The 23,605-nt window shown below is 51.7% G+C and overlaps 2 protein-coding genes across 8 annotated transcripts in view; one reads left to right on the plus strand and one right to left on the minus strand.

Moving 5' to 3' along the window:
• The window catches only part of ADAMTS10 (ADAM metallopeptidase with thrombospondin type 1 motif 10), a 132,592-nt gene extending 123,282 nt beyond the window's left edge, over positions 1-9,310 (minus strand). Inside the window, exon 1 of the mRNA XM_039515612.1 lies at positions 9,195-9,310. The gene's annotated coding sequence lies outside the window, so the exon portion shown is untranslated. The remainder of the gene's footprint in view (positions 1-9,194) is intronic.
• The window catches only part of LOC120391677 (tyrosine-protein kinase ZAP-70), a 44,517-nt gene that overhangs the window by 11,414 nt on the left and 9,498 nt on the right, over positions 1-23,605 (plus strand). For 2 of the 7 annotated variants that reach the window (XR_005591437.1, XM_039515614.1), the window contains exons 1-6: positions 9,604-9,721; positions 15,044-15,499; positions 20,411-20,571; positions 20,992-21,130; positions 21,500-21,581; positions 23,272-23,312. Coding sequence is in view for 6 of the 7 variants with exons in the window: in XM_039515614.1 (XP_039371548.1) it covers positions 9,608-9,721; positions 15,044-15,499; positions 20,411-20,571; positions 20,992-21,130; positions 21,500-21,581; positions 23,272-23,312 (993 nt within the window). In the remaining variant the exon portion in view is untranslated. Of the gene's footprint in view, positions 1-9,603; positions 9,754-13,689; positions 13,827-15,043; positions 15,500-20,410; positions 20,572-20,991; positions 21,131-21,499; positions 21,582-23,271; positions 23,313-23,605 lie in introns of those variants that run through there. The other 5 variants (XM_039515618.1, XM_039515615.1, XM_039515616.1 and 2 more) reach the window with 5 other exon arrangements.

Below are 23,605 nucleotides of genomic sequence, written 5' to 3' on the forward strand. Positions count from 1 at the left end.
TCCACTTGTAGGTCAGGGCTGAGCCGCCTTCCAGGGAAGGGGGAGCTTGTTCAGGGCTGTCAGTTCAAGCCCTTTAACAGCCAGCAGAAAAGATGACAGAATTCCAACCTATGGAAGCAGAACATCTCTCCATGGAACCTTTTCCAGAGTTTTCTACAGAGCATTCGCTGAGCCTCACATTACACTCAGGCCAAGATTAGAAATCCGGAGAATCATTTTCCCCAGGTGGAACTCACAGAATTGCAGAAATCAGATATGGGAAAGTCCTGTTAGCTCATCCCATCCAGTACCTGCCAATGTGGGATTATTCCCTACAGTATATTTTCTAGTCCAGTTCCAAATGACTCAAGTAATAGGACTTCCACCACTTCCTCGGGGAGACAGTTCCATGCTCAAATGGAACTGTTTCCTGATAACCAGCCTACATTTTCCTTTCCTTAATACCAGGACATTCCTACTAATAATATCCCCTTGGAATAGGTTAACAAACTGCCTCCTCTCTCTCCTTAGTGATCACGCTCTTCAGACACTTGGAGTTGGCTATCACATTTTCCCCTCAGTCATGCTTGGCCAACACACCATGTGCATAGTTAGTTCACGAGAATTATACTCATAAATCAGTCCCGCCAGCCCTTCGGCAGTTTTAATGCTCCTCTCTGAATTTTTGCTTGTTCGTTGACATTTTTCTGATACTGAGATGCCAACTGAAATAAATAACAGCAGGATCAGGATTCCTGGCTCCTTCATTTGCCAGGGGCAGCTGCATTGGGGGGCCAGGTGTCCACTTCTTTTTAAAACAGCAACTTTTTAAAGGTTTATTCCATACAAAGACGAGAGAACTGATGAATGCACCCCAGGCTCTGCTGGCTTTCGCCCCGGCTGGCAATGGCTTCCATTCCAGCCACTCAACCATCTGTATTCATAAAAGTGAACAGCACCACTGCTTAGTGACAAACAAGCTATCGAAAAAAGGTATTGTCACGCCTGGATCTGCTGGCCCCACTAGACTGCCCTTTCAAATGATACACAAAAGCCTTGTGACTCTTGATCATTAGAGTTCTCTTGGCAGATGTTCGAAGAGTAGAGATGTTAATCGTGATGTCCTGGCAAAATTCCAACTTGGGTAATTATGTTTGCCTTCTCTAAATCCCTTCCTGGAGTTTTAACTGGAGAACGTATTCTTCCCTTCCCCAGACACTTGTGTAAGGTCAGCAGCAGAACGGCTGGGACGTCCCATCTCCGAGGAACATCACAGCCGCTCTGCTCCACTGACTTTATGTTGCAGAGGAAGGTGAATGATCCATATAAACAACTTGCGAAGTGCTCTGGGACCTTTCCTGACGAAAGATGCTATCTGCATGTCACATTATTATGATCACCAAAAAATAGACTTCTCCCTCCAACGGCTACATGCATTCGGACCCCTCTGCGAGCAGACAAGAGCACTTCCGCCAGGCTGGGCCAGAAGTAGGGAGTCCTAAAATGAGCCGCTCCTGGAAGTCAAATGGGTGAAATTGAGAGGACCAGCACACAAGTCTATTGCCTCACTAGTAAGGCATAAACCTTGTGCTACCCTTTGCACGATGGTGGATTTCATCCCAACCAAGCTGTGCTAGGGGCTGCACAAACACATAGTCCTCATCTCTGTGCATGTCTGAGTCGGTCTGCTGCACTCTGTTTGGCGGGTTAATCTTGACAAATGCTGTGAACGGATTTAGAGGTGGAATATGAAACTGAACATGAATGGAAAGGGATGCATTTGGAGAAGACATCCAAGCTAAGGAGCTCTTAAATGGCAGTGCTGGAACGAGCGGTGCTGCCACACCCCCTGGCTTGAACTGGTTTCCTTCAGATACAGGGTTTACAGTTTGGTTCAATGGCTCTCAGCACCCCCACTATACAAATTGTCCCAGCACCCCTGAAGTGAAGTAGAGCAGTTAATGCAGCGAAGGACAGAGGAGGAGACTCAGTGTACTGACAAATCCAACTTTGCATGTCCCAGCGGTACAAAAGGCTAGTAGATCGGTGGCTTCCATCGCACAGGAGGACAAGACAGAAATGCAAGGATATTGTGCGATCACTGAGTAAAGCTCTGCTCAGACAGCATTTGGGATAAAGTCTCCAACCCTGCCTATCTGAATTGGCGACGGATACAGGTAGACCAAAGGGAATTCACCATAAGGCGATTAGCAAGATAACTAGAATGGAGGAGTTTGCTGACTTGGAGGGATGGTGGCATGGACTGACAAACAGATTGAGGTGATGATTAAGAAGTGACGTGATAAAAATACTGAAGCCAGCTCAGGGTTCTCATTCAAGCTGGTCAAAAGTTTTCCGACAACAGTTTTCAGATGGAAAATGCTGACTCAGTGGAAGTGAAACATTCTGCGCGACTGTGTCGATTCCGGTGAAACTTTCAATGGAAACTGTCAATGGACTTTCAGTGGAAATGGCACGTAGACTGGCCAGTCAGCCTGGTTTCCTGCTAGCCCACCTGCCCACTGGCCAACCAGCCAGCAGGTGGGCAGGGTCCCAGGCTCCAAGGGCGGCCAGCTTCCCAACCCACTTACCAGTCTGGAGTTTTTCAAGATATTTCCAAGCTGTGAAAAAAAATTTCATTTCCAGCTTTTCAGTTCAACTTGGACCAATTTTTTTTTTCCTGGAACTGCATAATTTCCCACTGTTCTCGCACAGCTCTAGTTATCATACGCTTTAAGCTCGATGATCTATTGGCCTTTGCTGGACTGACTAGAATTAGAAAACTTAGGGTTAAGGAGGCATCATTTTGCCGAGTGATTGGTGAAGACGTGGGTGATGGGAGCCAAGGTAGAGCCGAGTATCGCTCATGTATTTAAGCACAACACGGGATGATGATATAGAATGCAATTAACAAAAGGGGCATTATTAATATTCTGCCTTATTTGCACTGCAGTACAACTGGAGATCAGAGTCCCATTGCGAGAGGCAGAGTGTGCTAGTGGCTAGGCCGGCAGACTCGGCATCAGGGACCCATGAGTCAAGTGGCAGCTCTGCCACTGACCACCTGTGACCTCCCTGACAAGTCCCTCTGCCTTCTCTGGTTTGACTGTAAGCTCTTCAGGGCAGGGACCGCTCCTTGCTGTGTGTTTGTACAGCACCTAGCACCTGGATCTTGGTTGGAGCCTCTAGATCAGGGGCTGGCAAACTTTTTGGCCTGAAGGCCACATTGGGTTTCATAAATTGTATGGAGGGCTGGTTAGGGGAAGGGATTGTGGCCCGGCCCCCATATCCTGCCCCATCCAATCTGCTCTGTTCCCTGACGGCCCCTCTGGGACCCGTGCCCATCCACACACCCCTGCTCCCTGTCCTCTGACTGCCCCCGGATCCTCGCCGCCCCATCCAACCCCTCCTCTCATTCCTGACGGCCCCCCCGGGACCCCTGCCTCATCCAAACACCCCTTCTCCTTGTCCCCTGACTGCCCCCAGAACCCCTGCCCCTGACTGCCCCCTGCTGCCCCATCCAACACCCCCTTCCTGACTGCCCCCGAATCCCTGCCCCATTCAACCCCCTGTTCCCCCCGACCCCTATCCACACCCTCGCCCCCAAACACTACCCCCAACTCCCCTGCCCTCTATCCAACCCCCCTTGCTCCCTGCCTCCTTTACCGCGCTGCCTGGAGCACCGGTGGCTGGCGGCGCTACAGCCGCACCGCTCAGCTGGAGCCGGGCCACGCCGACACCGCGCAGCACAGAGACCGGGTCAGGCCAGGCTCTGCAGCTGCGCTGCCCCAGGAGCTCACAGCCCCGCCACCCAGAGCATTGCGCCAGCAGCAGGGCGCGCTGAGGCTGTGGGTGAGGGGCCGGGGGTGAGCCTCTCGGGCCAGGAGCTCGGGGGCCGGGCAGGGGCGTCCCATGGGCCGTAGTTTGCCCACCTCTGCTCTACAGTACAAACACCAATAAAAAGATGAGCTAAACATCAAACCCGGGATATTTAAAGATCTCCCCTTTCTAAACTTAAACAAGAAAAACGTATTCCAGAAGTGCAGAGGATTAGGTCTCTGGGGGGTCATTTTGTGGTTGGAAACACACATTTCTGACAGTTGCTTAAGCATGAGGCATATAGTGTGGGTGAGAGGCCGAGGCGTAACCTGTCTCCCTGTAAGACGGCTGCCTCTGCAGCACGCAGCGATGCTTTCAGTCATGCCTGAGAAGGTGTTTGTTAAATGCATGGTCACAACAACCCGGGGCCAGTGCAGGAGATGAAAGATAGTTCTCTCACTCTCTTACATGGCCCCCATTACCAGGATACCCGAGTGCCTTACGGTGCTGCTGTGAGTAGGAAGCACTGTTCATAGAATCATAGAAGATTAGGGTTGGAAGGGACCTCAGGACGTCATCTAGTCCCACCCCCTGCTCAAAGCAGGACGAACCCCAACAAAATCATCCCAGCCAGGGCTTTGTCAAGCCTGACCTTAAAAACCTCTAAGGATGCAGATTCCACCTCCCCCCTAGGGAACCCATTCCAGTGCTTCACCACCCTCCTCATGAAATAATGTTTCCTAATATCCAACCTAAACCTCCCCCTCTGCAACTTGAGACCATTGCTTCTTGTTCTGTCTTCTGCCACCAAGAAGAGCTGAGCTCCATCCTCCTTAGAACCCCCCTTCAGGTAGTTGAAAGCTGCTATCAAATCCCCCCTCACTCTTCTCTTCTGGAGACTAAACAAGCCCAGTTCCCTCAGCCTCTCCTGGTAACTCATGTGCTCCGGCCTCCTAATCATTTTTGTTGCCCTCAGCTGGACTCTCTCCAATTTGTCCACATCCCTTCTGTAGTGGGCGGGGGGAGGGGGCAAAACTGGACAGAATACTCCAGGTGTGGCCTCACCAGTGCCGAATAGAGGGGAATAATCACGTCCCTCGATCTGCTGGCAATGCTCCTAACTAATGCAGCCCAATATGCCGTTAGCCTTCTTGGCAACAAGGGCACACTGCTGACTCATATCCAGCTTCTCGTCCACTGCAACCCCCAGGTCCTTTTCTGCAGAACTGCTGCTTAGCCAGTCAGTCCCCAGCCTGTAGTGGTGCATGGGATTCTTTCTTCCTAAGTGCAGATCTCTGCATTTGTCCTTGTTGAACCTCATCAGATTTCTTTTGGCCCAATCCTCCAATTTGTTATCCTCCTTTATCCAAAGAGGCTCAGTGACTTGCTGAAGGTCACACAGGAAGTCTGTGGCAGAGCCGGGAACTGCACCCCGGCCTCCCCCCTCCCAGACTAGCACCTTAACCACTGGCCCATCTTTCCACCTCATTTCTGCTCTGTCAGGCCTCTCTCTCCTTTGCACAGTATGTGCCATCGCCTGGGAGCCCATTGCTCTGTACTGCAGACAGCCATGGAGATGGAGGGCTGGAGCCCTTATGCTGAGACACTACATTGTGGCAGGTGTCCTCACAGGGCTCAGCCTGAGTGGTAGACATGGGGCGCCGAGGTAGATTGAAACCAAGTTATTACTGTTTTGAAAGACTTGGTGTTCCCTATCCAGAGACAGCACCCCCCTGGCAGAGCGAACAGAACCACACGCTGTGCTGGGAGCACCAGGCTGGGATTTGTTCGATGCACCCTCAGAGTTACTGAGCGCTAGTCAAACGCTACACTGGACCTATGGGATCAGAGCCATCGGGTCTCTGTAGTGTGTGTGTGTGTGTGTGTCCTCCAGCCTCTGAATCAAATCCACGTGCTGCAGACACAAGCAGTCGTGTGTTCTTCACACACTGGCAGCAAAGACTAGACCCCCCCTCGCCTTTCAGCTCCAAACACACACCACTCCGCTGCATGAGCTAATGCAGAAACCTGGCTTCAGAGAGTGGCAGCTAGTCCCCTATCCTTTCTGTCAGCTTAGCCACGGGGAGGGATAGCTCAGTGGTTTGAGCATTGGTCTGCTAAACCCAGGGTTGTGAGTTCAATCCTTGAGGGGGCCATTTAAGGATCTGGGGCAAAAATCTGTCTGGGGATTGGTCCTGCTTTGAGCAGGGGGTGAAACTAGATACCTCCTGAGGTCCCTTCCAACCCTGATATTCTATGATTTCTATCACTCACTCAGACACATAGCCAGGATGTTATGGTTGCATTGCATGCAAGTACGCAGTGACAGCTTTATCTGGAGCATCCCACCAGTGGGTCACGAGGCAGATGTCATCCCACCACTTCAGGGAAAAAACTGCTCTAGAAATGCAATGGCCTCCGCTATTGCATGCCAAAGGCCAGACCACGTGACATGATGCCCTTTGTGCCAAGGAATCCCAACCCTCCATCCAATGACTCTGCCTCAGAAGGAAAACCCTGGGGAATGACTATCTTGGTCATAGGGAAGAGGATACTAAGAACTGATTTCATGGGCAGGCAGGTCTGTGCATAGCTGCGACAGCTTCCCTGAAACTCAGCAGGCTTCTTGCTGCTGACCTGATCCAACATCCAGTGAAGTCAATGGCAGAGCTCCCATTAACTTCAGTGGTGCAGGATTTGATCATGTCCTAAGTGCTTAAGTTGGTCAAGCTCAGACATGTCTGAAATATTTTGAAGATCAGACACGATATGAAATTTAGACGAAGCGCCGCAACCGGTAAAATCCTTCTATGCCCTGCATTGCTCTTATGAATTGTTCTCAGGAGACAGATGGATCATATTTGGGGTCGGGAAGGAATTTTCCTCCAGGGCAGATTGGCAGAGGCCCTGGAGGTTTTTCGCCTTCCTCTGCAGCATGGGGCAGGGGTCACTTGCTGGAGGATTCTCTGCAGCTTGAGGTCTTCAAACCACAATTTGAGGACTTCATAGCTCAGACATAGGTCAGAGGTTTGTTACAGGAGTGGGTGGGAGAGGTTCTGTGGCCGGCGTTGTGCAGGAGGTCAGACTAGATGATCATAATGGTCCCTTCTGACCTTAAAGTCTATGCTTCTTAATTTTGCAGAGAGATCCCGTAGGTTATCCTTTCTACATGAGATAAAGGGTCCATCAGATCCTGCTGCAGGAGAGGGACCTTAAATGGCTACTCCAGGGCAGTATTTTGCAATGGCAACTTTAGCTGAGCCAAGACACTTTCGGTAATTGCCAGAATTAGATTGAAAAAGTTTGCGTCCGCTCTGTGGTCAGTCACTGACCACAGCAGAGCGCGACTGCCCGAAAGCAGCCACGTTACATAAGTTGTCCTGTTTCACTTAATGCTGCTTAGCCCCTTCGAGTTCAAGGTGATGTCTGTGGACTCTGCTGTCCTTTTTTCCACCCCTACAGGGAACAATTAGCTAGTGACTATTTGCGAAAAGGAACTGGAGGGTGCTACTGAGCGGGGTCTCCCATACGACATGGATGGGGGCATATGAGTACCTGGATAGGCAGAGAGGCAAGGAAAAGCATAAGTAGAGCTATATTGAAATCTGCTTAGCCAGCAGCCCTCACCAATAAGGAGTGTTCATGATGGGTCAGCACGAAGAAGGGACACCACCCCCAAGTCAGTAGATGCCCACTGTGCTGCTGCTTCTCAGACAGTCCTGACCACTGATGGGTCTTTAAAGACCCCATGGGACTGTTTGCAGTAGAACACTGACCAAACTCCAGCTCGGGTGACTTCACACTGCCCTCCCGATTTACCTGGCTGTAGAACTGTCCTTAGGCTCCCACTGATAGGAGCGTTGCTCCACACCACCAATCAGCGGCCACATTCCACCCCAGAGGTGGCTGCATTCCACTCGTTCCTGTGGCGGACAATTTGCACATCCATTTGTAAAATGAAAGGCACTCTATAAATGGAAGACGACTTTCTTGTAACAAAGAGATCCGCACCGTTAAAGCCTCAACCCATGCACACACACAAAAAATCAGCTCAGATACGAAGCCTTCTAGGCTGAGAATTGTGCTTTCAAACTGCCGACTGACTGAGCCATGCCTACCAGGCCCCCTCCTCCCCGCATGCAGGTGGCCTGCCTCCCTCCCCACACAGCAATGGGAGCTAATTGCTTCCGCTCATTAGCATTTGACAAATAACCACAGAGAGAGAAAAAGGCCCCAGCAGGATATGAACAAGCTTAGGCCTTCACTGCCATCTGACTGCACCGATCGAATGTGTCATTATTTTTCCATTCTTTATCACCCGATCTCTCCTTCCCCTTCGAGCGGAATCAGCGTGCTGCTCCTTCGGGGGGCTCTTGCCAGCTCAGCGTGGCTGTGCCGAAGCACGGGCAGAGACTGAATGAATCGTGATGAAAAGGCAGGACAGGATTGATGTGTGTAGGTGGCAATTCCTGAGCCTGGGGGAGCAGGTGTAGGGGGCGTGTGCGTGTATGTGTGGGGGGGCACTCTGCATAAAGGTTCATGAGTTTCCTCCCCGCCCAAATGTGATGAGCTTCCCCTCAGTCACCAACTACCCATCCCACTGTCAGTAAACTCAACAGCTGCTGGGGTGGGAGAAGGAGGTCAGCACAGGACCAAGACAGAGCCTTGCTAGCCAGTGCTACCAGATCACAGATGGAAAGATGCGTAACGGACCATAAGGTGCTGAGCAGTTGGTTGGTCAGTCAGCAGAGCCACAGGGAGCACAGGCCCAAGCCGTCAGTGCCTTGGGCAAAAGTTCAATTTATTTAACCAATAAAATCTGGTAATTTAGGGTTCTGGGCACTATGATCAAGGATTGAGTTGGGGGCTTGTGATTTGGCTTAGCTGCTCATATCCCGATTGATACAGGCCCCTCAGGGCTCTTCAGTGAAGTCTTGCGGCTGCTTCGGAGCCTGTCTGCCCGGGCTGGGAGGTTCGCTTCCAGCTGCAGTGTAGACATCCGCTAAGTGGAACGTGGGTGATACAGACAGGGACACAGAAGCAGCTGCCTGCCACAGACCCCGCCCCAGAAGAGTGATCCTCTTTCAGCGACAGCTGAGAAATAGAGAGGATATTTATTGAACTCTGATTTCTCCTCATTTTCCTGCCTGGAGCAGTATTTTCCTAACCTCCCTCCCACGGTATCAGAGAAATTATTCTACACTTTGCTTCCTAAAAATTGTGCGTTTTTACTAGGGCAAAATGGTCACCATGTTCCACACCAGAAGTGGCTGCATTTCAGTTCTCAACATGCACAGTCTGGGATCCATAGGGATGAAAGAGACCTCAGGCGTCTAGTTATTATTTACCCTTTTAAACACACAGCCAAGTGCTGTCCTTCAAGTTAACAGCCTTACCTGCTCACTTCCTTAGACGAGAGCAGACCAGGTCCCAGGTGAAGCCCGCGTGGTGCAGGTTTCCAAAAGAAAAGCCTCAGGACAGACGTTGAGGGGGTTTGTTCCCCAGGGTTTCTGTAAACATGAACACAGTCATTTCACTTAGGGCTGAGACTTAATAAAACTCTCTTCCAGGGAGAAATGACTCTTCTTAGCAATATCTATTCGCCTGTATTTGACTGGTGAGCACAAAAACCAGAAGCAAAATGTGAATGGGCCTAAGTTATCCAAGAGATCCCGTGCCAAGGCCTGATAACAGCTGATAACAGCAACGCCCCTATTGGCGCAAACCCTGCAAGGCCAGAGCTATGGTGGAGCCATGCACGAGGCCGCGGGGGCCAGGCAGTTCCGCATGGGCCTAGTGGGAAGGTTCCATGGCAGTTGCAAGCCGCCAAGCGGGAGGAAGCAGCGGCCGTCGGTTGGGAGCCGGGCGAGCAGGGGAAAGTTTCTACCCCGGAACCAGCCAGCTCTACCCCCGTCACGGCCATGTAGGTAGGGCTCCCAAGGGCACAGCCTCCTGGTAAGCAGATGCAGGCGTGGAGAGAAGGGGTGGAGGAAAGCGGTCTGGACACGGATAAAAATCTCCCCTCAGAGCACCTCAGACTAGCGCCTCGTGCCTCATTACTGGGCCCCATGTAACACGCATCCCTGCTCTCGCTCCCCCCTTCTCCAGCCTCATCCCTCCCCTGCTCTCAGCTCCATGGCCTGGGTGGGTCTCACTGCTCTGCCACCTTGTCGCTCTGTCTTAAGCACCTGCCCCTTCAAACAGCCCCCCCCTCGCAGTCACACCTCATTCCCGCCTTTGCCTCAAGCCCACACCCCCAGGCTGGAGCTTGTTTGCCTTGCCCAGGGCCGGGTGCCATTGTAGCCACTGGCGTCTTACTCCTGCCACTCCCTCCTGGTGTCATCTAGAAATTAGGGTGACCAGATGTCCCAGTTTGATAGGGACAGTCCTGATATTTGGGGATTTTTCTTACCTAGGTGCCTATTACCCCTCACATTCTGTCCCAATTTTTCATACTTGCTATCTGGTCACCCCAGCAGTAATGTTCCAGCAGGGAGGATAGGAAAATCAAAAGCAACGGGGCAAGAAAATGGCTCCCCCACCCCAAGCATTGCTGGCGTTCCAGAGAGACGCAGCCGAGCTTGGGGGAAGGCAGGCGTCACCCTTGTCCCTGCTGTGTTTCCTGGGATGGGAACAGACCCTTGCAGCGGTTCTGAAGGGCCAGGCTAACGAGAGGACAGCCAAGGGGATTGTTTCTCTCCCCCCCGCACACTGGTCACTGCCTTTCATTAAGGCAACACCAGCCCTGGAGCGGCTGCAGCAGCAGGGCTTTTCCATGTGGCTTCAGGCACTGCCGCTGCCTCCGTTCTCCACCACCCTTTTGCTGGTGTTTGCTGAACATGCCTCCTCTTTTCAGGAGTCTGGTTTATGAAGGTAATATTCAAACACCCACAAATCTCCCCCTCCAAACCCATCTTCCATCCTAGCTGGCTCAGACCCTTGGTGGAGGGGTCTTAGTGCTGGCATCACTGATCTTCCTCCTAGCAGACTCCTCTCCCTGCAGCTTCTGCTCAAGCACACCAGAGAGTCACCACTGGCCTTATATTTCTCAGCAGGCCTAGTGTTCAGTCACATGCACCCACCCGTCACATGCACATGGCCCCCCTGCCCCTCTCCATTCCCTTCACCTGGGGAGGCAGGCTACACCTGGCACAGGTGATGCTGAACCTCATCCGTCTTAAAGGGCCAGCTCCCACTGTGAGAGCTGCATTGCTGGGGTTTGTTGTGACCAGGTTAATAATAAACAATAATAATAATATCACCACCAATAATAATAGGAAGACATAAACAGCCGTCATAACAGGCTCAATACTGTTCCCTGCTTCACTGATCCAACCCCACTGACTTTGATTGATGTGCACCAGTGTCACAGACAGCAGAATTTGGCCCAGCTTGTTGTGTTTAGATGTCATGGAGCAATGCACCGTTGCTGGCAGTTTTCTCCCATGCCGAGGTCTGTGGCTGGCTATAGGTAGCTGTAAATGACAGATATCTTAGAGATCTTTCTGTTTGTTGCCCACCTAAATGTGGTTGCAGTTTTGATCAGCCCTAATTAAGTGGGGGAGAGGCCTTTCTCAGTGCAACTTCGCACAGGAAGTCCAACATGTTCTAAAGTGGCCACTGATTCTGGGTGCTTCTGTTTTTTGGATGCTCAACTTGAGACACTTCAGGCATGTGGAGATTCTCAGCACCTCCGGAAAATCAGGCCCAAACTGCCACCCAATATTTAGAGGCTGCTTGAAAAATCAGGGCCTGATTTTAGCAGTCAGAGGGAGTTGAAGGTGCCTAGCACCATACAGGCACTTGCCTGGTATGAAGGGTTATAAATAAAGCCTCACAACACCCCTGCAAGATGGGGGGGGGGGGAATGCTGTACCCATTTCACAGAGAGGGAAACTGAGGTACGGGCAGCTAAGAGCGTTGCTCAGGGTCACATGGTGAGACAAGTGGCAGTGTTAGGAATAGAACTCAGTACCACAAAATATCTTTGAGGCCAAGTGCTTAGCAGGGTTGAGGAAAGGCCCAGACATGTATAGAGATAACAAACATTTCCCATATCCTGGGGCCAACACACCACTGCATACAACAATATCCATAGTTATATTATAATAGTAAAGATTAAACACAAACTTTGGAAGGGACATAAACCCGCATGCGTCAGGGCCTAAACCACTCCCTAACTATCCGTGGTCAGGAGGTAAATTTAACTAGGGACTAGTTAGTCCATCATTGTTTCCTGCAGGGTTTCTTGCACTTTCCTCTGACACAACTTGTATTAGCCACTGTTGGTAACAGTATACTGGACTAGTTGGACCCTGGTCTGAACCAGTCCAGCAATTCCTATGTTCCGAACTCAGGTCTCCTGCCCCTCCGATCCCTGTGTCCTCCCATTTCAGGCATTTGATTAAAGGGGCTTCACAACGCAGGCTGAATTTTGCTGAGCCTGACACAGTTTAATCTACGGCTTGTACCCAAGTTGCAAACCTCCCTGACTGTTTCCTGCTGTGGTTTCCTGCAATAGTAAAACGCCTCCGCTGCTCAGCCTGCTTTCCCCTTCGGTTGTCTGATGGCCCTTTCTGGGCTTCAGGCAGATAAAAAACAAATAGGTCAAAAAAAGCCGGTGGCCATAAATCCAGCTCCCTGGGCAGGCATCTCCTTGCCTTGCTCCTGAGCAAAGCAGGAGAGCTATGGCAGGATGGCATTTCTCCAGCAATCCCCCTCCATCCCCATTCCACATATGCTAGGCCACTGGTTTTCAAACTTTTTTTCTGGTGACCCAGTTGAAGAAAATTGTTGATGCCTGCGACCCAACGGAGCTGGGGATGAGGGGCTTGGGTTGTGGGAGGGGCTCAGGGCAGTGGGCTGGGGCACGGGGGTGAGGGCTGTGGGGTGGGGCTGGGACGGAGGGGGTCAGGGCGGGGGAGGGGGCTCAGGGCTGGGGCAGGGGGTTGGGGTGCGGGAGGGGGTCAGGGCTCTGGGCTGGGGGTGCAGGCTCTGGGGTGGGGCTGGGGATGAGGGGTTTGGGGTACAGGAGGGGGCTCCGGATTTGGAGGTAGCTCAGTGCTGGGGCAGAGAATTGGGGCGCTGGCTTACTTGGGCGGCTCCTGGTCAGCGGCACAGTGGGGGTGCTAAGCAAAGCTCCCTGCCTGTCCTGTCACTGTGGACCGCTCTGCGCCCCGGAAGGGGCCAGCAGCAGGTCCGGCTCCTAGGTGGAGGCTCGCAAGCAGCTCTGCGTGGCTCTCACCCACAGGCGCCGTCCCGCTCAGCTCCCCATTGGCCAGGAACTGGCCAATGGGAGGGCAGAGCCGGTGCTCAGGGTGGGGGCAGCACGTGGCGCCCCGTGGCCCCCCCCACCTACAAGCTGGACCTACTGCTGGTCACTTCCGGGGCACAGCGCGGTGTCAGAACAGGTAGGGACTAGCCTGCCTTAGCCAGGCTGCACTGCCAACGGGACTTTTAACAGCCCGGTCGGTGGTGCTGACGAGAGCCGCCGCGACCCAGTGCCTTCCATTCCGCGTCCCAGTACTGGGTCACAACCCGCCATTTGAAAACCACTGCACTAGTGTATATCTTTTATACAGTCCCTGCCTAGGCCACACACTACCAGGGGGTGGCCAGCCCACCTCAGAATGCCATATGACCGTCTAAGGCCTGCTCCTTTCTGTGCCAGCCTTTAGTGTGCAATAGGTCTGTCCCTCAGTCGACCAAGAGGCCTGGCCATTGGGACAATTTAAATTCTTGTCGGTCCATCTGTATCTATCATTCATCTGATACACTGTCAGCTCTGTTGGGCAGGGACTGTCTTTTTGTTTTGGGTTTGTACAGCCCCTAGCACCATTGGGTCCTGGTCTCTGACTGTGATACTATGACTACTACTAATCATTAATAAAGAATGTGTGCAGAAGCGCAGAGACCAGACCCAGCGACCCAAGGAGTCGGGTTGACTGTATTCTGAACGTGACCGAAACGTTTGTGGAAAGGAGACGCCAGCTCAGCTCTTCTCACGTCACGCTACATCCCCATCAAAGGTCAGCTCCCAGGGAGCCGGTGCGCCCCCTGGAGCTCACTGGTGTTTCCGTTAATTAATGGAAACTGGCCTTGGTCTGTGGGTGGGATTTAGATAACTTGATACCAAAACCAATAGTGCAGATAGCAACTCATTGGCGGAGGAGACATGTCAAAGGCTCAGCCAGCAGTGTGACATGATGCATTGGGTTCCTATTGAGAGCTGGCTCTACCGGGATAGGTGGTAAGTCCCTTTCTGATATTACTCTGCCGTGAGTCTAGGGGCCGCCGGTGACATCTGCAGATTCCAGTTTGAAAAGGGCGGGAGAACTGTACGGAATCCAATCTGCAACGATGGATTGTCACACTGGAGTCACAGCTTTCTCTGGGTTGATAAGCACAGAGGACCAGGCAAACTGGCCCAGACCATTGGTCCATCTAATGGACAATCTTTGACAGGGGCCACTGCCAGATACTCTGGTGGAAGATGAAAAAAATTCAGCAACAGATTGGGAAAGGTTCTTTTTTACCCTTGTCACTTGGCGGTTGGATTATGCCTAGAAGCATCAGGGTTTTATATCCCTAATAAACTTGTATCCTGTCTAGTGGAACTGTCAATGTTCTGATTACCCATAGAACTGTCTAGTCCTTTTTTAGAGGCCTGCTAATCTCTTGGCAGTATCAGTAGGTTGAGGTAGTGAGTTCCAAAGGTTAATTATGAATTGCAAAAAATGGTATTTCCTTTTATCATGATCTACAGGAACCTCTCCGGAGAGAAGATTTTGGGTAGTAGGGGGCTTTTTAATTTAGACGATAATGGCATAACTAGATCCAGTGACAATGTCAGGCTGCAATTTTTTAACAGTGAGGATAATTAACCATTGGAACAGCTCACTAGGGGATGCGCTGGATTCCCCATCACCTGAAATCTCTAACTCCAGACCAGATGTCTTTCTAAAAACCACACTCTGGCTCAGTCGGCAGTTAGGGGGGTGATATACGAATCACAGGGTGGAATTATCTAGCCTGTTACGCAGGAAAGGAGATTAGATGACCAGGATCCTCCCTTCTGGCCTTAGATTCTCTTAATTGACCCTGCGGTAATGGCTTGTGGGCAGATGGATGGAGATGGCGACACGGGCCCTGTACTCCCAAGGGGTCGCCGGCTAACAGCTTCCCTTTGTCCGTGGCTGTATTGCAATGCAATGTCTCAATGAGGAATTCTGCTTCCGTTCCCTAGGCCCAGCACCCGGAGTGTCTGAGCAGATCTGAGGAGCCCCAGTCGGCGTACGAGATGCCGGATGCAGCCAGCCACCTGCCCTTCTTCTACGGCAGCATTTCTCGGTCGGAGGCCGAGGAGTACCTCAAACTGGCGGGCATGTCGGACGGCCTCTTCCTGCTGCGCCAGTGCCTGCGGAGCCTGGGCGGCTACGTGCTCTCCATGGTGCACAACCTGCAGTTCTATCACTACCCCATTGAGCGCCAGATGAACGGCACGTACGCCATCGCGGGGGGCAAGGCGCACTGCGGGCCGGAGGAGCTCTGCGAATTCTACTCCAAGGACGCCGACGGGCTCTGCTGCACCCTCCGCAAGCCCTGCAACCGCCCCAGCAGCGTGGGGCTCCAGCCCGGCGTCTTCGACAGCATGCGGGACAACATGGTGCGCGAGTACGTCCGGCAGACGTGGAAATTGGAGGTACTGGCTGGTCCCAAGGCCAACGTTGTATTCAGACCCCTCCGGGGATTTGCTGTTGCTGGTCACAACGTCCCTCAACTCCTCCTTCCTCCATTCATCTTACACTGACTCTTCTCTACCCCTTTCCACATGCTCAGCACAACTGGGGCTCCTGCCATTTGGAAAAGCCCCCCTGAATCTTCCTCCTTTTTCCAGTTCCCTCTGCAGACATAGCTCTGATCCTTTGCCTGCGCCTTCAAATTCCGCTCTCCCTCTGCTCCAACTTAACAAGACAGGGCCTGTCTGTCCTGGGTGGCCATTGCAGAGCTCACAGCATAAGAGAGGGGGGTTAGCCCCAGTGTCCTTAGCCTGGCTACTGTGCACTCAGCCCAAGTTGGCTGTGCTTCCGGGGTGCTGTACGGGACATGTACAGAGCCAGAGCCTGAGATGCTTATTCTGCTTTTCCTCAGTTCTTTCATCACTGAAGTCACAGGGGTTTTTTCTTGTGGACGCAGGAACTGGTGTATCGAATCAGAGCTAGCTACATATCTATTTATTCCAATTATGAAATAACTGGAATGACACCTGTCCAAGGCTCTTGGCAATGGACCACACAACAGTGCATGCAGTTTAGAACTCAGCAGCATTAATCTGATCACGTCCGCAGGGACTCCTTTCTGCCCTTCCTCCTCCAGGAAGCACACCACAAGCCTTCTCCCCAAACCCTCGCAAGCAGGCGGCTTTTGCAACATGTCAACCAGGTTACCAAGTTCAGGCTATTTCAGACCAAAGAGGGAAGCAAGTTCTAAAATCTCTAGGCCCTCTCTGTCAGGCACCCCCTCTCTTTTGCAATGAGGGATATCCAGCTCGCAGGCCCCTGCTGACTACAGCTGCGGCAGAATGGCATTGGGAGAGAGGAGATCCCTTAAGTAGGCTGGTCCCAGGCCATTTAGGGCTTTATAGGTCATAAGTCCTATCAATGAGAGAGGCAGTCTGGCCTCGTGGACAGAGCCCCAGACTGGGATCTGGCCACTTGGGTTCTAATTCCTGCTATGCTGCCAGCTGCTTGCTGTGGGAAAGTCACATCATAGCTCTGTGCCTCAGTTTCCCCATGTGTAAAATGGGATAATGCTACTGCTCTCCTCTGTAAAGTGCTTTGGGCTGTATTGATGAAAAGTGCGAGTAAAGAAGTATTATATTAATTATTAGTATGACCCATTTGCTCCAGTGTCCTGTCTTCTAACAGTGACTGGGACCAGATCCTCCACAAGAGCAAATGCAGTAAACTCCATAATGGACAATTATAAAATAACCTGCTCATATGGGAAACTTCTCCCAGCCCCCAGGCAGACTGACTGGCTTATGCCTTATAACATATGTCCCTTACCTAATTTTACCCTCTGTCTAATGTAACTGCGGATGTACTTGTTATCCGTAGACATTTCCGAACCCTTTTTGAAATCTGTTATGCTCTTGGCCTCCGTGAGATCTTGTGGCAGAAGGTTCCGCAGGCTAATTATAATGGCGTGAAGACATACTGCCTTTTATCAGGTTTAAATGTGACACCTTTGTTTCATTGAACGTCCCCTTGTTCTTGTATACCAAGGGAGGGTGATTAGAAGTTTCCTCTCTACCTTCTGTTTATTATCCAATACTTTGTATACGTTATTACATCCCATCTTAGTCACCTCCTCTCTATGGAAAATAGTACCAGACTTTGCAGTCTCTCTTCATATTAGACTATTTCACTCCCCTAAACACGCCCATTTTCAAACCTCCTCTAATTCTGCAATATTTTATTTTTAGATGGGGTGCGTGACGGGTTCCCTGGGGTGCAGCCTGGGACTGTGGGACCACTGTGCCCCCTGGATTCACTCCAGCCTGGGCTGTCTCCCACAATGACTTGCTAGTGACCAGCAGCAACCACCTCCAGGCACTATCATCACTCAGCATAACCACATGTGGCGCCCCATAGCCAGCTAGATTGTACGAATGTTCCCAGAGCCACTCATGAATCACACAGAGAAAGGCACCAGAGCCAAATCCCCCCAGCTCCCAGCACTGTACCTCAGGAATATACCGTCTTGCACTGCTCCAGATGGGCAGTGCAGATTTATTAATTGGTTCACCACTTCATCACTGGAAAGTGGACATACGCCAGCCTTTGTCAAACCTGAGCAGATTTGCCCCACACTTCATACAAGCTCACTGGTAAAGTTAAACAAATGTATTGACTATAACAGGGAGATTTTAAGTGATAGGCAAAAAGTCAGAGTTAGTGACCAAAAGAAATAAAATACAAGCACTCAGTCTAACCTCTCAACCCCGTTCGACTGGGCAGCGACTAGATGAAGCAGTTTTTCTCACCCCACTGGATATTGCAGCCCTTAATATACAGGTTTGTTCCTTAAACCTGGGCCAACCTCCTCTGTTGGAGTCTTGTCTTCTCCGTGTCTTAGCTGCTTGCAGCATAGGTGGGGGCAGGAGAATAGGCCCAGTATGTGTCCACTGTGTCTGTTTTATACCTTTAGTCCATGTGCTTGGAAAACACAAGTCCAGACATGACTGGGTGGGCCTTGCTAAGTCTCTATGCAAGGCTGAGCAATTCCCCTGGTGTGGCCTCATGCATTGTAGCTCCCTTGCTGGACAATGGTTGTTGATGGGTTGATTGAGACCCCACTTGGGCCTTGGTTACTTCCCTTGCTGTTGCCTCTGGGGAGCTAATGTCTGGCTGATTCCCCAACTTACAGCATGTTTTCGTGACCACCATACAACACAATTCTCATAACTTCCTATGCATTAAGGATATACACACATGGATGGAGAAATGACTTTCAGCAGGTCATAATCTTTCTCCTGATACCTTACAAGGCCTGCTTTGTATGTAAGGTATCCAAGGGGGAGCCGTGTTAGTCTGGATCTGTAAAAGCAGCAAAGAGTCCTGTGGCACCTTATAGACTAACAGACGTATTGGAGCAGGAGCTTTGGTGGGTGAATCCCCACTTCGTCGGACGCATTAAGGTGCCACAGGACTCTTTGCTGCTTTATATGTAAGATCACAATTACCCATAAATGAGGAATATGGGGGTTACATGGTGCTCCCCCAAGGTACAGAATGTCACCTGGTGACCAGAACTGCACACACTAATTCAGATGCAGATGCGCCACTGATTTGTATAATGGCATTACAGTAATTTCAATGTCACACTCCGTCCCCTTCTTTTTGCATCTTAGAAATTTTGCTTTTTTCAACCTCCGGTCCACATTGAGCAAAGGTCTTCACTGAACTGTCCATTACGATGCCGGGGTCTTTTCTCTTAGTTGATTCAGTCAATTTAGAACCCAGTTCATATTATTCCCTCCAATGTCCATTACTTGGCCTTTGTAACAAAGAATTTAATCTGCTATTGTGTTTCCCATTTCCCTAGCTTGGTTAGGTCCCTCTGAAGTTCCTTGCCAGTTTCCACTGGTGTAAGTGTATAGACGTCAATACAGTAATTCTGTGACTGACAGTGGTGTGAGAACAAACTAAGGCCTCAAAGGGTTAATATGGTCCTACCCACTGTTCTAACAGAAATAAACCCTTGCAATAGGGTTGCCAACCTTCTAGGATTGTCCTGGAGTCTCCAGGAATTAATCTTTAATTAAAGATTATGTCATGTGATGAAACCTCCAGGAATACATCCAACCAAAATTGGCAACCTTGCCTTGCAACTGAAAGGCATCACCAAATCAATGGCTTGTCTATGTTATTATTATTAATAGGACTATCATAGCACCTAGGAGCCTGGTCCCCAGTCCTGGACCAGGACCTCATTGTGCTAAGAATGAAAAGACATCCTTGGAGGGTGGGGTGGCAAAATTGCCTAGGAGATTTGGGTACCCATTGCCCATGAGAAATCAATAAATCCCAAAGGTGGCTGAGAAAGATTCCCAGCTTTACAGCTGCGGTGCTCCCCAGGTTCTTACCTCGTGCTCTGGTAGCCACCAGGTGCAATCTAAGAGGGGTCGTAGAGAGGTTTGGCAGGATGGGCATTATGCACATGCTGGGGCCTGTCTGGGTTGGCCTACACTACGGGGGGAGAGGGGGGGAGATCGATCTAAGTTATGCAACTTCAGTGACGTGAATAACATCGCTGAAGTTGACATACTTAGATCTACTTACCGCGGTGTCTTCACTGCAATGTGTTGATGGGAGACGCTCTTCTCGTTGCGGTGGAGTACCGGAGTCGACGCTAGAGCAATCGGTGGTCGATTTATCGACCCCTGCTGGATCGATCGCTGCCGTCGATCCGGCCAGTGGCGTAGACAAATCCTCAGACACAGAAGATATAGGTGCTTCCATGCGAGTACAGGTCGTTAATATAAAGTGTGCCATCTACAGGCAAATAAGAAAATGTAATTGTCCATACATTTGTGGGAGCCATAAACTTGCCGTGCACTGTGAATGGCTTCAGGATTACATTGCTCTTAATAGGGACTAGGGAGCAAAGTAAAGGGAGACAGAGCAGCCAGGAGAGAGTTTAAAAGGGCTCTGGATTGACAATGGAAGACAGACCCCAAGGCTTGTGACCAGCTCTAACAATAGTCCTCTTCTAAAGGCCGCCATGACCTTCCGCTTCTCTCACCTGCAAGTCGGTGAGCTTTCTTCCCTTTCCCACAATGAGTGGCGAGGGGCGGGAGGGACAGTGACGCCTTTGGACGATGGAGTCACTCTGGATTTAGACGGGAGCAGAATTCAGCCCAGCATCGCCCCAGTGGTGCCGACAACCAGAGCGTTATCGGCGACTAAGAGAGGGATTCTGAGGTCTCCTGAGAGGTCGCTATCACCTGCCCAAGAGGATGCAATAAAAACCAGCGCTGCCCTGCAGCAGCTGGCATGGTGCCTAGTGGTAGCTGGGTAGAATGGTCTCCTTTCTCGCTTCCTTGCAGGGTGATGCCCTCGAACAGGCCATCATAAGCCAGGCCCCTCAGGTCGAGAAACTCATTGCCACCACCGCCCATGAGAAGATGTCCTGGTACCACGGCAACATCTCCCGGGAGGAGGCTGAACGCAGGCTCTATTCCGGAGCACAGCCTGATGGGAAATTTCTGTGAGTATCCAAAGCGCTGGGAGATACCTGCTCCGATTACCGTGACCCCCAACCCTGTTACGCCCCATCTGCTTGAGGGGATGTAGAGCAGGGTGCCGTCAGGGCTGGGCCAGCAGCTGAGCCCATGTCACAGTTCTGTGCTGGGAGATCGGCGAGGACAGGACCAGTGTGGCGCGCTGGGTCTCTGCCTTGAGATTAGTACCCATCCAGGAGATGTGACAGCCCCAGGATTTGGAAACCAGGCTTATGGCCTGTTCCATGGGGAAACAAATCCCACCTCCCCATGGAAGGATGTGACCCACGTGGGAGGGGGTGACCTTTCCCAGGGCTCTGGTACAGGCGCCTAGTGAGGACGCATGGTGATTTCACTGGGCGAGCCCCAAAGCCAGCCACTCTGACCCCCTCCTCCTTCCCACCCAGACTGCGAGAAAGGAAGGAAAATGGCACCTACGCGCTGTCCCTCGTCTATGGGAAAACAGTGTATCACTACCGCATCGACCAGGACAAGTCCGGCAAATACTCCATCCCCGAGGGAACCAAGTTTGACACGCTGTGGCAGGTACGATGCTGCGGGACGCTCTCCCCAGCTCCCCCTCCCTCCAGTCAGGAGAAGGAGAGTTCTCTTGTCTCGGTCTTTTGGCTTCAATCACATTTGTTCCAACCTGCTCTGCTCCTGCAGACTTTCCTTTCGTCCTTGTTCTCTTTCCCTTTGTGTAGTAACAACCCAAACCCCTCTCCCAGCCAGCAGGGTTTGTAAATACAGAGCAAAGAGGGTCCCGAGTACATAGACGGACGAGAGGAACTAATGGGCTAATGGGGCCTGTCTGCCACAGACCTAAGAGAAATCAAGTTACCATAAACCACAAATGTTGCCTGTAAAACAAAGCGGTGATTTTCCTCCCTCTCCTTTTCCCGATTCCTCCCCCAGTTGGTGGAGTACTTGAAACTCAAGCCAGACGGACTGATCTATTTCCTGAAGGAAAGCTGCCATAATCCCAATATGCCGGCAGGTGAGTTGACTCTTAAGGGCAGGACCAGCTGCGAACAGCCAACCTCGTCTTCATACTGGGGATCTACGGTAGCCCCAGGATTCGTTCGGTTTTCTGGTGGATCTGCCCCACTGTTCTCTTGCTTCCTGCCATATTAGATCAGATCACTGAGACCAGCTCAGTTAGCGTCCCGCCCCTGCCCGAACTGTCTCTTTCTGGGATTTTTGCACATCTCTCTCTGAAGAATCAGGCGATGGCCAGTGTTGGATGGATACTGGGCGAAAGGCCCTTGATCTGCTCGGGGACAGGAATTGTGACGTGTGCGTATTTCATAGCAGGCTCCGGCATTGGCCTATCCTGGCTCTTGCTAAACTGCAGGGCAGCATCACCCCATCTTGGCCAGGGGCTACGATATGGGCTAGCAGAGGGTAGGAGCTCAGCTCTCACACCTCCCCTCCTCTCCCATAGCTGGGGGGACAGCTCCCCCGATGGTTTCACTCCACATTAAGCGCTGCTCTCTGCTATCCAACTTCTGCCTTAGCAAACCCCTGTATCAGTCTAGGGTGGTGTCTGGCCTGCTGCTGAAAGGTGGGTGATATTTCAGATGAAGGCAAAACAGGTCCCTCCCTACGGGTAGCCTGTTGCTCAAAGCTGTACATGGTGGAAATGAACAAAGACAGGGAAGACAGCGATGATGAAGCCAGATCCAGAGATAGGACAGAGAGGGTCAAAGCCTCAGCTGGCGTATATTGGTTTAGCACCATTGAACCCAGCCACTGGTTTTCATTTCCACACTGAGGTATCAGTCACCCAGTGCCCTCGTTGAAGCAGGAAGGCCAACGGGCTCTGTTTGCCGCAAGCCTGCTGATCCACTGCCAAGCGTGTGGAACGGTTCTGGCTGTGTGTGCAGGGGAAGGGAAGGGGCTTATTTTGTATTTGCTTTGTTTCTGTCACTCCTGGCTGGTTTAGTCCCGTTTTTGTTGAAGCCGAGTGTATCTCCTGCTGGGGAGCGGTGCCAGACTGACAGCCCTGGCGTCTTAAGGCCTTTTATGCCCCCAGCGGGGTCAGTCTGAGCAGCAACAGGATAAGCTCCCCCTCACCGGACCCAACCAATATGCCTCCATTCTGGTCGGGAGGGACACACAATGTGGGCGCTCAGCACCTCGGACAATCAGGGCCACAACGTCCCAAATCAGGCAAGAATTAGTGGCCAGTTAGGCCAACGTTGGCCTCCGGAGCTTGCCTAAGGTCACTGCGAGACAATGGCAAAGCTGGAAAGAGAGCTCAGGTTTTCCAAAGTGACTCATGATTTTGGGTGCCCCACCTGAGACACCTTGAAGGGGCCTGATTTTCAGAGGGCAGGTGCTCAGCACTCCCTGGAAATCAGGCCCCTTTAAGGTGTCTTAAGCTGGGCCCCCCAAATCAGGACCATGTCTAGTCAATCTCAGATCAGTGCCCTGTTCTCTGGACTGCAGTATGGGGCAGAACTCGCTCTCCCTGCTGCTAGCCACGGGGTTCCGTGCACCCGTCACCTCCCACCCACACCAGAGTCGGGGGGCCTCCTCCTCATTGACCCCACGTTGTCAGAGCAGTATGAAGGGCCCCCAGTGTGAACTGGAATCAGGCCTGGGCAACAGAGGTGACTGGAACCCCCTTTGCGCCCAGACCTTCGAGCAGGGCAGCGAGCTAACGTCTCTTTCCTGATTTTCAGCAACCGTGGCACCACTCCCGCCGGCCCACCCCTCCGGAAGCGTAAGTCTTCTCTCCGTCCCTCCAGAGCTTCTCACGTCCTTGCCTTTTACCTGGGGAGAAAATCCTGCCTTTCTCAGAAAGGCAGAGACTTGACTGGAATGTAATACGGGTAGCTTAACCCTGCGGCCATTCCCGCCTGGGCAGCAGAAGGGGAAGGGGAAGTGGCCGGGCACAGCTACAGCTGGAGATGGAAGCAAGCTTCTGCCATGCAACATGTGGGCCTGTAATATGGGGAGTCCAGCTCAGCCCCAGGCCGGCCTGCCTGGCAGAGGCTGGGAACACTCAGGCAGCCC

Source organism: Mauremys reevesii, linkage group 26 (assembly GCF_016161935.1).
Source record: "Mauremys reevesii isolate NIE-2019 linkage group 26, ASM1616193v1, whole genome shotgun sequence".
NCBI classification, from domain to species: Eukaryota; Metazoa; Chordata; order Testudines; family Geoemydidae; genus Mauremys; species Mauremys reevesii.